The following is a 13,406-nucleotide window of genomic DNA, read 5'->3' on the forward strand; positions in this document are numbered from 1 at the left end:
GGAAAGAATTATAATGGTTAGAAAAGAACAATGAAAAGGTTGTTTCGATTATACTTCTGAAGAGCTAGCTAGCAAGTTAAGTATTTGAATCCACCTAAATCTGGTAAAGTGGAAAATATAAAGTTATCTCCATTACTGAAGAGATAAAATGACAAGAGTGAATCTGGGTTTGGGGAGTGACAGACTTAGAAAAGCTTGTACATAAATCACCAAAATTTAGAGAGCCGTGCCCATCATGGGTTTTCAAATGTTTGCTGAATAGCAAAGAAAAAAACATTCAGGAAGATTCTTATTTCCCCCCAAATTTCTGTATGTAAAAAAGAAGCCATGATGTTCAAGTTGTGGAATGTAAATCTTTTATTAAACAGTTGTCTTTCCACAGTAGTAAAGCTTTGGCATGTACAGTATAAAAAATAATCACCAACCATAATTAGACCAAATTCCTCTTATTAACTGCATACTAAGTGTCTTCAATACAATTTTTTCCATATAAAAATACAGGGAAAAATTGATAAATAACAGGTAAGAGAAAGATTTCTAGGCAATTACTAGAATCATTTGGAACTAGTGAGTACTGTAGATATTTCAAATATCACAGTAACAAGGACATGCCGTTCCTACAATATTGTGGGCCAGATAGTTAAGTGGAAGCAGAAGTGTTTGGGTAACTTTCCTGTTGAAAATTTTGGTAATATCATTTTCAAGACATTTTGTATCTTGGTTGGTGCATGTGCTTCCCTATTGATCCCAATCCAAATCACAAGTTAGAATCATTTCATTTAAAATACTGAGCAGTATTGAATACTTTGGAGAACCGGCAACATACTGCCCCATTTATGAGAGAAGTCTAAAAACACTCCCAGGGTGATGCTTGGAGAAGCTGTGAATTGAGCTGAAGCTGGAAAAGTTACTCCAGAGCAGAGGATAAGAAAGAAACAAACTAAGCTGGGATCTGCTAACATCACTCCAGTTTGGATGGACCTTGACAGAGATCCGTGCTTGTTTCTCTGGGTTGGAAATATTACTCTCGGGAATCTTCTCTGTCAGCCTGTACATCTAAAGGCATGAAGCACTCAATTGGGCAGTTGACATTCTGTTAAAAAAGAAGAAGAAAAATTAACAGCAATGTTGTAAAGGCTACAGAAGAAAAAAGGGGAGGGTGGCTTCTCTGACAATTACTTATGCATAGGAAAATATGTCTTGCTTTAAGAGCTTAGCTATATACTGGGCAATGGGAGATACTCAAGAGAACCCAAATTATGTTACAGGATACAATATTCTTTCTACTCTTAAGTCTTTTAAAAGAGTTTTTTAAAATTGGTTCATTCAGAAGAAAGGTACCTACAGAAAGAGACTCCCTACTATGTGCCTAATTGCATTTAGGGGAGAAACACGCAGGGTGCAAATGCACTTACAGTGTTTGTTCTCTGATGGTATCTCTGCGAATACTGGTTGTAGGAGTGGCCAGTTGAGCCTTCGTGACCAGGTTCAGCCCCTGGTCTGCGGCAGTTGTCACAGCGCCAGCCCTGAGAGAGCAGAGGCATGAAGTCGGATGGGGTTTATGACAACACAAGAACATCGCAACTTAGGGCTTGTGTCGAAGAATTTCAGCTCTTACGAGTTGGCAAAATATATGCAGTTAGTCACAAAGGAAGCTTTGAGGATGATTTCATGCATTTATAACGTACAGAATACATGTTGGCTGATTACTCATATTTTATAGCTGCCTCTATTTGTGCTTTTCCTTTTTCCTGAAATGTCTTACAAACCCCACCCATCTGCTAAGGCTGACTCCAGTCCTGACTTCCTTAATAAGCTTTCCACACTACATGATGGAGGAGGTTTTCCTGGAATCCTAGAGCTTTTAAAAGGAACGTGAGATCACATGGACAGACACCCTCATTTTACAGGTAAGGGAAAGGAGACCCAGAGGAATGACTGACTGGGGGGCGGGGAAGTCACACAGTGACCTGTGAGTGGAGTGGGACTGCCACCCAGCTGGGTGACTCCTGGTCATGTTCTTTCTACTGAGAGATCCTGGGACTTTCCAGTCATGTGAGCCTTCTTCTGCCTAAATTAACCAGAGTTGGGCTTTTCTCTTACAACCAGAAGAACCCTAAATAATACAATTACTTTCTTTCTTATATTGTCAGTGAAATATTTCAGACATATTTGTCCATTTAAAAGCATATTCCCCATAATACCTAAGACAGTACGGGTAAATACCTACTTACAGAATCAGTGAATCTCGCTATCATATAAACACGTTAACAGTTCCCACTCCTGTCTAAAGTGTTTCATTTCGCACTTCGCTTTAGAACAGAACAGGTGTCACACCTGAAAGGTTTCATGTACGTAAATCATAAGGCAGAGAGGCTGAAGTGAGACCAAAACAGACCTCTCAACAAATTCACTTTCCATCACACTTTTCTGCACTGAGCACATGACCAGAGATGACTGAGTTCTGTGATCACGGTCTTTATATGTGTTAAAGAGAGACAGACAGAGACTCTTTCCCCACCCAACCACGAGTGGTGGAATAAGATGAGAGTAGCTTCCAGGGGCTGCCCTCAGCCAGACCCTTGAAGACCCTTCTCTGCTGCCAGTTTAATCTTCCTAAAAACCGTCTTCCATCATGTTCCCTTTCTCTTGGGCACCTGCAACTGGCTAATGCCAAAGGCATCAACCACTGAGCCTTACCCGGGAGTAGGGAGCATGCTCTTCATGGACCAGAATTTGAAAAGCTGTTGGGGAGGGTATGTTTCCATTGAAAACAAAGGAATATTATGTTTCATTGCTTTTATTTGAGTTATAAGGCATTTTATTTTGTAATTTCAAAGATTAGAAGAAAGCACAGCACTTTTCTGTTATGTTGAAGTAGGACACAGATTAGAAATGGTTGAGAAGTACTGGCATAAATAACGGACTTCCGAGGCCCTCCGTAAGTGGCCCCCACTTCTTCCCATTTAATGTCTTACCACTAGACAGCAGGCAGAGGGTTGTTTGACTGGAGCCCACATGTGCCAGCTCCTTCCCATTCCAGGGGGCTGTGCTCACTGCTTCCCCCATCCCTCAACCAAATTGTAACCATCCTAAACCCCAGCCAGGGGACTACGCTGGTGGCGCAGTGGTTAAGAATCCGCCTGCCAATGCAGGGGACATGGGTTCGAGACCTGGTCTGGGAAGTCCCACATTGCCACGGAGCAACTAAGCCCCTGTGCCACAACTACTGAGCCTGTGCTCTAGAGCCCACAAACCACAACTACTGAGCCCAAGTGCCACAACTACTGAAGCTCGTGCACCTAGAGCCCGTGCTCTGCAATAAGAGAAGCCATCGCAGTGAGAAGCCGCGCACCACAATGAAGAGTAGACCCCGCTCGCCACAACTAGAGAAAGCTCGCGCGCAGCAACGAAGACCCAACGCAGCCAAAAATAAATAAATAATTAATTTTAAAAAATACCCTAAAACCCAGCCAGTTCATGCTTCTCTTTTCCACCAAACCTTTCCTGCTGACATCAGCCTACGTGGGAACTGGGTTTGTCAGACCCACTCAGAACCTGACTTAATTAGCTGGGCTTTCAGTGTATGCTAATTTAATGTCTCCAACTATATCATTAAGAGCCAGGACCATTTCTCACTCCCTCTGTGTGTCCCATATTCCTGAGCATAGCACTAGACCTATGGCAGGAATCTAGTTGAGGATTGAGAGAGGGTACAAAGAAGTGGTATTTTCTTAGATCTGGGTATTCAAAATATTTAACAGCAGTATCACAGGGGCACCTGCCCAACAGAATGGAGCAAGAAGCCCAGTGCTACCCAGCGTTTAACACTTCAGTTGCTGAAGAACGGAGGCAGTCTGAGAATAGTAGGTATGGGGGAGGGGGCTAAGGCTGCCACAAAGGGGGAGAACTGGAAAGGGGTATTCAGTAGCCTTATGTTCCAACAGGAGATGAAGTATTTCCCCATTTCATAAGGGGCACTACCACACTTGTGTGCACAGCACACACACAGGAAGCATAACTCTTAATTGTCCGTATAGGAACCTCCCCCCCTTGTCTAAATTGCACAGAGCCTGGCCTATCTGGTCTTACCCGCTGGCCTCCAAAGCACGTGCAGGAGCAAATGGCGCCAAGATATTCTTTCTGCCACTGTTCTCCCACGTGGTACGTCTTCCCATCGTCGTAACATGTTGCCTCATCTACGTGGACACACAAATCATAAGCACGTGTAAGACTGAGAACAATAATACAGACTTGACCCCTCTATGGGGGTGGGTTTGTTTCTCTCCTAAATTTATATCATCACAGCCCATGTCCCACATGTTAATGGGAATCATCCGTAAGAGAGGTACTGCTGTATAGATCTTAGGGCAGCATTTCCAAAGACTAGATCTAATAAACTGGAAAAGGTTCAATGTAAAGATAGAGATCATATTTTAAAAGTTGAATCTAAAGACCCGTAAGGCTTTCTTGTTACATTTCACTGCAGATTATGGTCAAAATACTCAGGTCGGAAAAGTGCTAAAGTGCCCTATAACAACATTAAATTATGGCTCATTTTTGAAGCTTGTCTCTGCTGTCCCAAATCAAAAGATTAACAAACCCACCGTTCACTCCTGAAGAAGACCTAAAGTCTCCAATCATTTCTAGGGATGAGAGTTACAGCTCAGTAATGAAGGTGGGAGTGCTCAAGAAGGCACTAAGAATGGTTTGTGGCAACGTACGGGGATCGCACTTGAATTCTCCTTTTCCATTTCCAAGACACGTGCAGCTCATCATCTGGCCATTTTCTCCCTGACGATCCCACTTCTCTCCAATCTTGTAGTTCACACCATTATCATGGCACCATTCTGGGGGGTGGGGAAGATCAGAGGCAAGGAGTTATTGGCATGTTCTGACTCACAAGATGGTGAGCCTACTGGGACATGTCACCAGATTTTCAAAGCCAGGTATCTGGAAGGAGTGGCAAGGAAAGATGAAGGTCATGATCTCTCTGACAAACCACTTTTTTGGTTGGATTTTAAAATATCTTTACCACTTAACATTTTCTCGGATATTTTAAGACCCAGTCCATTCCATCATAATCATTTCACAAGAATAGTCAATGACCTTCATTTGAATTCTCCCTATTAAGGTTTAAAATTGGGAAGGCTAAAAATAGATAACAGATGAAAAGTCACTTTTGGATTTGCAGAGATTCTGGATACAAAGTTCAATTAACCAAAACGCAAAGATCAGCTGGTTTCTACACACTACAACCTGTTTCTTGTAAATAGGAAAAGTGAAAGAATAAACCTATGTATCAAAACAAAAACAAACAAAATGATAAATCAATGGTTATCATCCTACAAATAAGACTGGTTCTAAGGAACATCTAAAATTCACAGTTATATATCTTTAACTACCATACATAAAAGATGACTTTTGAATCTTCAAAGTTTATACTAAAACAAAACAAACTTTGGAAGTTTATATAATATACACAACTTCTATTTTATCAACGTCAGTCATTCCTAAAACTTTAAAAAAGTTAGTCAATAATTATGACATCTAAGTGAAGAATATGTAAGTTGAGCCAAAGAATCACATAAATCAACTTACAGCTCTGCTCCCACAGTTGCGTCTAATACTTACATAGGTAATAAATATACAGACTTAAAAATAGCATAGTTTCAGAAATTAAAAACCACCTAATTGATGCCAAATGTTAAAACTTCCAACTCCTAAACAGCATATGACACTTCTTTCTATTTTCAGATGCTCAAGCACAGTAGTCTGCATTGAAAAAATTAGTTGTTTTTATATTTCAGTCTGAATTAAACCAGTTCGTGTATACAAGTTAAGTAAAATACTCTTAAGATCTTTAAAAAATCATTATGTCATATTTCACCCAGTACAATTCCTGGACATGTCTATAGGAGGCTTGTTATAAGGCATAATGATTAACACCTATGAAAATGAACCAATTTTCAATAATAATCACATCCCCTAAAAACAAAGCAGAAATGAAGGATTTATAAATTCTAATACTAAACCTCAAAGCATGATAAGTAATTCCTAGGATTATTTTAACTAAAAAATAATTTTAAATAATAAAATCCTTTTATAATTTGAAAATCAAATATTTTTCAATTGAAGTTGATTCTTAATTGTCTACAAATGGATTATCTGTACTCTCCACATTACTTGGCAAGATTCAAGCTACCCAATGTGTGTATGTGTATGTATGGTATGAGTGTGTATGTGAGATATGAAAGTGTGTGTGTGTGTGAGTGTGTATATATACTATGATATGTGTATATTTGGTTTGTGTCAAAAGAGATAGAATATTTGTAAGTATAAATATTCACCTCTGAGCTCACTCAACATTACAGATTAAAAGAGACTTGAGGTTCCGTTGTGTCTCTGATACCCTTCATTAGACCTGGCTCCAAAGAGTTTGACTTTATTTATTTAACAAAAAATTTTTAAAAATCGTATTACCATTGCAAATTTATTTTTAATTAATAGTCATATTGAAATACAACCTTTGAGACGAAGCAATATTCAACAAGTAAAATTTCCCATCATTTTTATATGATGCAAAATGTTACTTTGAGTCAAGCAGTCTCTCCTCGTTTGCTTCATGTTTGGAAGAGGTTGCATCTGCCAAACATGCTTCCTTCTTTGGCACATTGTGCGAATGCATGCGAATGCAAGAGATGGACAAAGCAAGCTACTCACTAGATGAATCACATCTGAAATGACCACTGCCAAAGCCTAAGCACTGGCATGAGAGCTTAAAGCCAGATTCAGACAATCGCTCCCACTCCTCTCCAATGGCATAATGGGAAACCGTGTAGGGGTCGAAGCACGAGTCATCCGTGGGTTGGTTTAGGCCTTGGTCAACTACATGAAGAAAAGGAGGAAAAGGCAAAAAAAAAAAAAAAAAGACATCTTATTATGGTTTTGGACCATAAGAGAACTGAATTATTGTATATAACGACTTATTCGAAAATAAAAATCCCGGTAGCAGTAAAAAGCACTCATCTGTTCTATCAGTGCATCAACTGCTCTAATAAACAATGCTTAAATTTTGCTAGTGAACACTTGCCACAAGCCTCTTAAAAGGAGCCCATCTTTCACTTTTGCCCTCAGTTCTAAAAAAAAAAATCATTTCTAGTAAATCTAGTCTATATAACATGGAACAGATCATGAGGCAAATAAGAACTTCAGTGGGATGCAAAGGCTAGAAATTCTTCTCCATCAGTACCTGAGTGACCCTAAGCTAGTTATTTAACATTTCTCTGCCTTATTTCCCTCCTCTGTAACGTGGGGATAAAAATAAAAATATCTCCACCTACTCAGGATCTTGTGAAGATTACATGAGATCATGAATTCAAAGCACTGGCCTATTACCAACACTTAGAAAGTGCTCACCAAATAAAGAATAATTATTAGAGGGCATCTTTTGCTTTTAATGTAAAAGTTGTCACAGTTTTATATACCATTAAAATGTGACCGCATTTATTTTATTGCATTTTTTTGTATAATAGTGCAAAAAGCCTAGATTTTCTACAGTCTTTTCATAATGGTCAGACTGCTTTACTCTATCAATAAAACCAACTGTTCCAAATAAGAGAAAGCAATGGGATATCGATGGCTTAGAAATTAAGTAATGGAATCTCTTCATGTTGCCTAAGATCTGGTCTTTATGTTTTGGGAAAGCTTATTTTAAAATAATCTATGCAAACAAAGCATGCTTCAAATTATTCTCTAAAAATTAAGTAAACTAACTTCTGTGACTTTGAATCCCACTGTGTATATTTCTTTTCACAGTGCAAAAATCAAAAGCTCAAAAGCAATAGATATTTGAAGTGTCTAGTATTTTGAAAGGCATCACAGTGGAAGAAAATAGAGTTTTGTTGAAACTAAGATGTCTGAAATGTCTCAAAGCTGGGAGAACCTGGCTAGAATGCAGAATATTGCTGCTGGGAACAAGGAGTTGGAAAGAAAAATGGAAGGAACTTAAACTGCTATGAGGGGTTTCAATAACCCTCCTAAAGATAGCCAGGAGTTAAAATTCCACCTGACCAAAGTTCTGGAGATGGAATCTTTTAAAAAAATGATGTGGAAAAAGCACAAAGACCTTTGTGCTCTTGAAAATTCCTTTCACATGGCATTCTACTAGCAAAACCACGTGAAGCAAAAAGTGTGCATTACCATGGATATATAATACAATAAGCACAAAATAATCCCCCCCCCCAAAAAAAAATTCAACTGCTTAATTCACAGGCTTTTATACACGTAAAAGAACACAGTCACCTATTGAATGAGGAAGGAGGCTGAGGTTAAGTAACTGGCCGTAGGAATAAAGCCTGTCACTTGGCAGACAGAATTCAGCACTCCCTGCTGATGGGGAATGGAGAACCCTCCAGTTGGAAAATTTGAGATTCATGATTTTGATTATTCCCTATCTCATGTTTCTTGGTGACTCTCCAGCTTGCTGGAGTTTGAAAAGCCAGGTGATACACTACTGGTTTAATGGAACTTTCCAGGTGCTACAAAGAGTCAATGACCATTTAACCTCATTGTGGTTTTAGGCCTATATAATCATGAAATAACGTGGGAATAAGGGAGCTCTTTGGACAGAAATGGACTATGCTGGTAGCATCTTACATCAGGACCAAAACCCAGCAGGCATTGATGTCGGCAGATAAGGCATTTCCTGTACAGGTAATCACTTTCAGTACTTAAAACTTACTCAGGAGTACAGCAACCTGGTAAGATGAAGAGGGTCTGGGAACAGAGATTGGGAGACTTGTGTCCTATATCAACCCAGATACTCACTAGCCGGGACTCACAGTGTTGGACTAAACAATATTTGAAGTCCCTTCCAGGTCTATCATTGTATCACTGTTTGAGACTGTATTTATGTATGTGTTTTACAAGATACTACGATACTCTGAGGGGAAAATAATTGAATTTAAAGTTGCTCAGTTACTTCATGGAATTATTTCCTAAAGTCGAAAGACAACAGCAAGAAAGGAACAGTCACTTGAAGAAGCATCTCTGGGGTAGTCCAGAGCTTTTGCCCAAATAACCCCGATGTTCACATACCAGAGTTGCCCACAGTAACTACTTGCTCCCGAACCTTGTGCCTCTTCTGGTCTTTTATTGCCTCCACTATGATGTTGTAGGTGGCCCCTCTGGTAAGACCCGTCAAGGTGGCACTAGCAGACGTTCCAGGAACTCGGAACTGCAATTATTAGCACATCCAAAGTAGGGGAGAAAGCATTATAGTGAGGAATTGATATGACTTTCCCTATTCTCTTCTCAGTAACTCTTACTGTGTAAACAAAGCAAAGGGAGACAAAGATGAAGAGCGTAAAGGTACCAACCAGAGAAGGAGAGAAATGGAGCCTGAGTGAGGGGCTATCATTTCTACGTGACAGATTTTCCTGCCAAAAATCTACCCTATGTGCTCCACAGTTACCAGGAACCCTCACTAATTCTAGAGACAGCCTCCTCTTCATCCTGCTGTAGCTGCAGTCTGGGCAAGCCCACTGGCAGCCGTGGCCATGCCCCCTTCCCATAAAAGGTGGACGCTGCGCTATGTGGGATACACATGCATCCCACGCAAGTGGCATCTGACCCCAACATGGGGTCCTTCAAACCCTTTGGCAAATCCTCAAACTCATGTTTCTAAGCTCATAAATCCTCCACAGTGTAGTCAGTATTTAAAAGTCTGCCACCTTCTAAAAATAAGAAAACAGTCAACATTGATATCAGCAAGACAAATTAAAGCATAGAAGTTTTAGTCAGAGAATCAATCACTTATAGGCACAGCTTCAGCCAAGTTCTTTCTCCTCTGACATATTGTAGGTAATGGGATTCCTCAAGGACAAACCGTAACGATGGCATTTTAGCCCTTCCTGGACAAAAGTAAATTCAGGCAGAATCTCTCTCTCTCTTTTCTAAGATCATTTCTTTGTCTATATTACCATGGAGCCTCAAATGATCGATAATAATAGAAATGATTTTATTCTCTACTAAACGAAAGCTAATGACACTCTTTGGAACATCCCCTAAAGTAGAGCCGTACTGAGATTAAAAAAGAAAATCAGGACTTAAGCACGCCACCTTTCTAAGAGGTTCTAGAAGTATGACCACTGGACATCAGAGCTCTGGTCACTTCAGTAGCCTAGCTTACTTTTTTTCCCAGGCTGCCCAGAAGTAAAGAGAAACATGAATTACCTGTAAGGGTTCTTCATCAATGCCAACTGGATGACATGAAATGATATACTCAGAGCTTTCCTGGAATGGAGTCCATGAGATGGTTGTCTGAGAGAGAGCTTCTTGTCCTGTAGAAGCATTTGGATTGAGTCCCAGAACGTGAGGGTAGAGATGATGGTCTACGTCTCCCCTGGGGACAGGACCAATTTGGATCTCCTCATTTACATTCGGTGGATACGGTCTTGGCCTATGCCTTACGGGGCTGGCCATTGTGGGCGGTGTGGTTCGCCTAAAACCATGCTCCTCAAAGATCATTTGTTGCCCAAGACTGGGCTGCTGACCAGAAGTGCCAGGAAGCTGAATACCGTTTCCAGTGTCATACCCAGGGTTGGTGATGAAAGGGGTCTTTTGAACTGTGGAGGGAACATCCAGGATCTCTGGTCCATGAAGATTGGGGTGTGGAAGGGTTACCAGTTGGGGAAGCTCATCTAGCCAAGAGAGGTTAGAGCCAAAAAAAGCAAAGCGCGTTAAGCTCCCAGAAGTAGCCTCGGGAGCCGTTATCAGTTCAGGCAACAACGACTATTTTTTTCAATCAGATCAAAGCTCCTGGAAAATAAGCAGTTCTTAGGTCACAAAACACTTTTTTTTCCAGAAAGAAATCTTTATGATTTTTCTCAAAGTTTTCTTTATAGTTTGGAACGAAAAAAGTGTTAGTATGAATTTATCATACACACAAAGCTTTGAACCGCTGAGCCCCATAGAAGCTGCCTCTGCTCAAATTAAGCCTAATGGAACTGAAATATGCAGCCTTTTTTCTCTTTTTCACGTGAGAATCATGTTATGAGGACTAGAATCCAGACTAATTATATCAGCGTCTGAAGTATGAGAACTCCAGAGGTTTGGTGCAGTAGTTTTTCATAGTTTGAAATGCTAAGAGAATAGATTAAAATACACACATAAAATTTATTTCAAAATTCTCCTATCAGCATAAATAAAGCACGTTCTTCAAATGAAACTGAAATTGGATAAAAAAGTAAGACATTATTTAGTTCGAAGTTTTAGAAACCAAATAATAAATAAAGACAAATGAGAAAGATTTTTCCCTCCCCTCCCCCCTTCTTATAAAAACATTTTTAACTTCAAAAGAATGTATAGAAGAACAGCAACGATCGCAACTTGGTTTTTACATTTTAATATCTGGTTTGAATTTTTTAAAGATGAATAAAAGGCTTTTATGTTGACTGGCTAGGAAAAAAATAAAACAGCTCTGCAGATGGTTAGCTTATTCTTGCTATCAAAGAGCACAGCATACATGCTATATGCTGTTAGAGAAAAAAAAAGTTTCATGAGAAATGCATCGAAACCTGGAGCACTTTTTCCCTGCAAAATGAATCATTCGTAATTAGTTTTGTCTTGGCCATCTCCCTGTTAACCACCGAGGAAGGTGCTCTTTACCTGTCTTTTTCCTCCCGATCAGAGGCTCACTCTTCTGATTGTTCTTGAGGGCAATGACTTGGATTGTGTACTCGATTCCTGGCTCCAGACCTGATGGAAGGACAGATCATCACATTATGTCTGTGGGCTCAGCTAGTCAAATGAAAGTTGATCTCACCAGGAGATACTACTGGGAAGCAAGCATCCTCTCTCCAGCTGGCCATTGGCCTCTTGAAAGGCAAAACTGACTTCGTTTTGCTTCTGCACACACTCAAATACTCTGTATACAACAGCCACTTAGCAAATTAATTATCTTCCTGTCAAGTCTGACACCTGAATAAGCACTTTACTTTTCCTGGGTATTCTGTTAACATGTGGTCTCATCTGCTTATTTGAATTCAAGAAAATCTATCAGCGTTGTACACTGCCAGTGAAATACACACTTGGGAGAGATCAGTGCAGACTGTATACATGAGTCTACTTAGGCCTAACAAACAGATGGCTCTCAGTGGCAGGATCAATGAAAAAGTAAGACTACAAAAAAGTGCTCTGCAGGAAAGAGTGACCACTCTTTGTGTGGTCCCTGTAGGAAGTATCTAATTCAACGCCTTCCATATCTGATTCTATTTTCCTGTCTCCAAAGTTTCTAAAGAAGCAGTGTCTCCTTCTGGTAGCTGTGTGTTCTATAGGATTTTTAAGTCTAGATGATAGCCTGTATACACAGTTTACCGTATAATCTCTTGGACAAAAACAATACCAGAGGCCTATGATCTCTTATTCCCCATCCCAAGCACTCTCTCCAGTATGGGTGATTGGGAATCACTTTGCCTCAAGGCCTATCCTGTGAAACCGGATAATGAGGGCCATCGCAGGTGGCAGTCTGGCAAATCCTGCAGACTTACCATTCTTTAGGTTGCTGAGTGAGAGAACAGTATCAAAATTTGCTAGTTTGCTTTGAAAAATGTCTTTTTCTAGGAAGAACTGATAGCTGTCTGGCAAACGTACAGCAGATAAAAAGATTCTAGTTATGCCATTATGACAGTATTGAAATTATTGCTTTGTTGTGAATTCTGAGATGTATCAAGCTTGACAGCTCCTCCATAGAGAATGCTTTTTGAAGTTGTCAGCAATGGGGCTTTTTGTTCTCATGGTACAGCACCAAAGACACAGTTGGAGTCTGCTAAGCACTTTGTGTGTCCTAGAGAGTAAAGAGGAAAATGGCAGCATGGAAGCAGCAATACCAGTAATAGTAGCTTCTGTGACACCAGGGCGGGGCCGAGGGACCACTTCTCTGGGAGGGGACCCAGGCTTCTCATACTTGATGATGTAACCGGTAATCCTGGCACGAGGTGGCTGCCATGATAACAGCAGGGAGTTGGGCGTGGTGGTCAGGAAATGCAGGTTGGATGGTGCATCAATGGCTAAAAGAAAACAAAGTTATATCTCTTTAAGGAAATGAATAACCAAGAAAATTATTCCCACATTCTTTTCCCAGCCCTTAAAAACAGACTTGAGAGAATCTGAGAGTTCTGTAAACAGTAAAAATGATTCACTGTGATCTGGAATACAAAGGTATCAGCTCATTTCTGTTGCTCAAGTTCACGTGACTGATCACACAAACATATAAGTCAGTGGCATTTCTTCAGTAGAAAGTGTAGTTACCAGTAGAGGCGTCGATGACCACAGGGGAGCTCCGGGCATTGTCATTCAAGGTGTACAAGTGGATCTTGTAGTCAGTGCCGGGTTGTAAACCTGGG

The 13,406-nt window shown here is 40.2% G+C and overlaps 1 protein-coding gene across 8 annotated transcripts in view; it reads right to left on the reverse strand.

Moving 5' to 3' along the window:
- Positions 1–333: 333 nt before the first annotated feature.
- The window catches only part of FN1 (fibronectin 1), a 69,523-nt gene continuing 56,450 nt past the window's right edge, over positions 334–13,406 (reverse strand). For 4 of the 8 annotated variants that reach the window (XM_036857091.1, XM_036857095.1, XM_036857094.1 and 1 more), the window contains 10 exons: positions 13,312–13,401; positions 12,891–13,070; positions 11,671–11,760; positions 10,237–10,343; positions 9,100–9,238; positions 6,724–6,888; positions 4,725–4,850; positions 4,093–4,199; positions 1,416–1,526; positions 334–1,093 (listed from right to left, as the gene is read on the reverse strand). In XM_036857091.1, the coding sequence (XP_036712986.1) occupies positions 1,022–1,093; positions 1,416–1,526; positions 4,093–4,199; positions 4,725–4,850; positions 6,724–6,888; positions 9,100–9,238; positions 10,237–10,343; positions 11,671–11,760; positions 12,891–13,070; positions 13,312–13,401 (1,187 nt within the window). In that variant the 3' untranslated portion in view covers positions 334–1,021. Of the gene's footprint in view, positions 1,094–1,415; positions 1,527–4,092; positions 4,200–4,724; positions 4,851–6,723; positions 6,889–9,099; positions 9,239–10,236; positions 10,704–11,670; positions 11,761–12,890; positions 13,071–13,311; positions 13,402–13,406 lie in introns of all 8 variants that reach the window. The other 4 variants (XM_036857088.1, XM_036857087.1, XM_036857089.1 and 1 more) reach the window with 1 other exon arrangement.

The sequence above is a fragment of the Balaenoptera musculus genome, chromosome 7, assembly GCF_009873245.2.
Source record: "Balaenoptera musculus isolate JJ_BM4_2016_0621 chromosome 7, mBalMus1.pri.v3, whole genome shotgun sequence".
NCBI classification, from domain to species: Eukaryota; Metazoa; Chordata; class Mammalia; order Artiodactyla; family Balaenopteridae; genus Balaenoptera; species Balaenoptera musculus.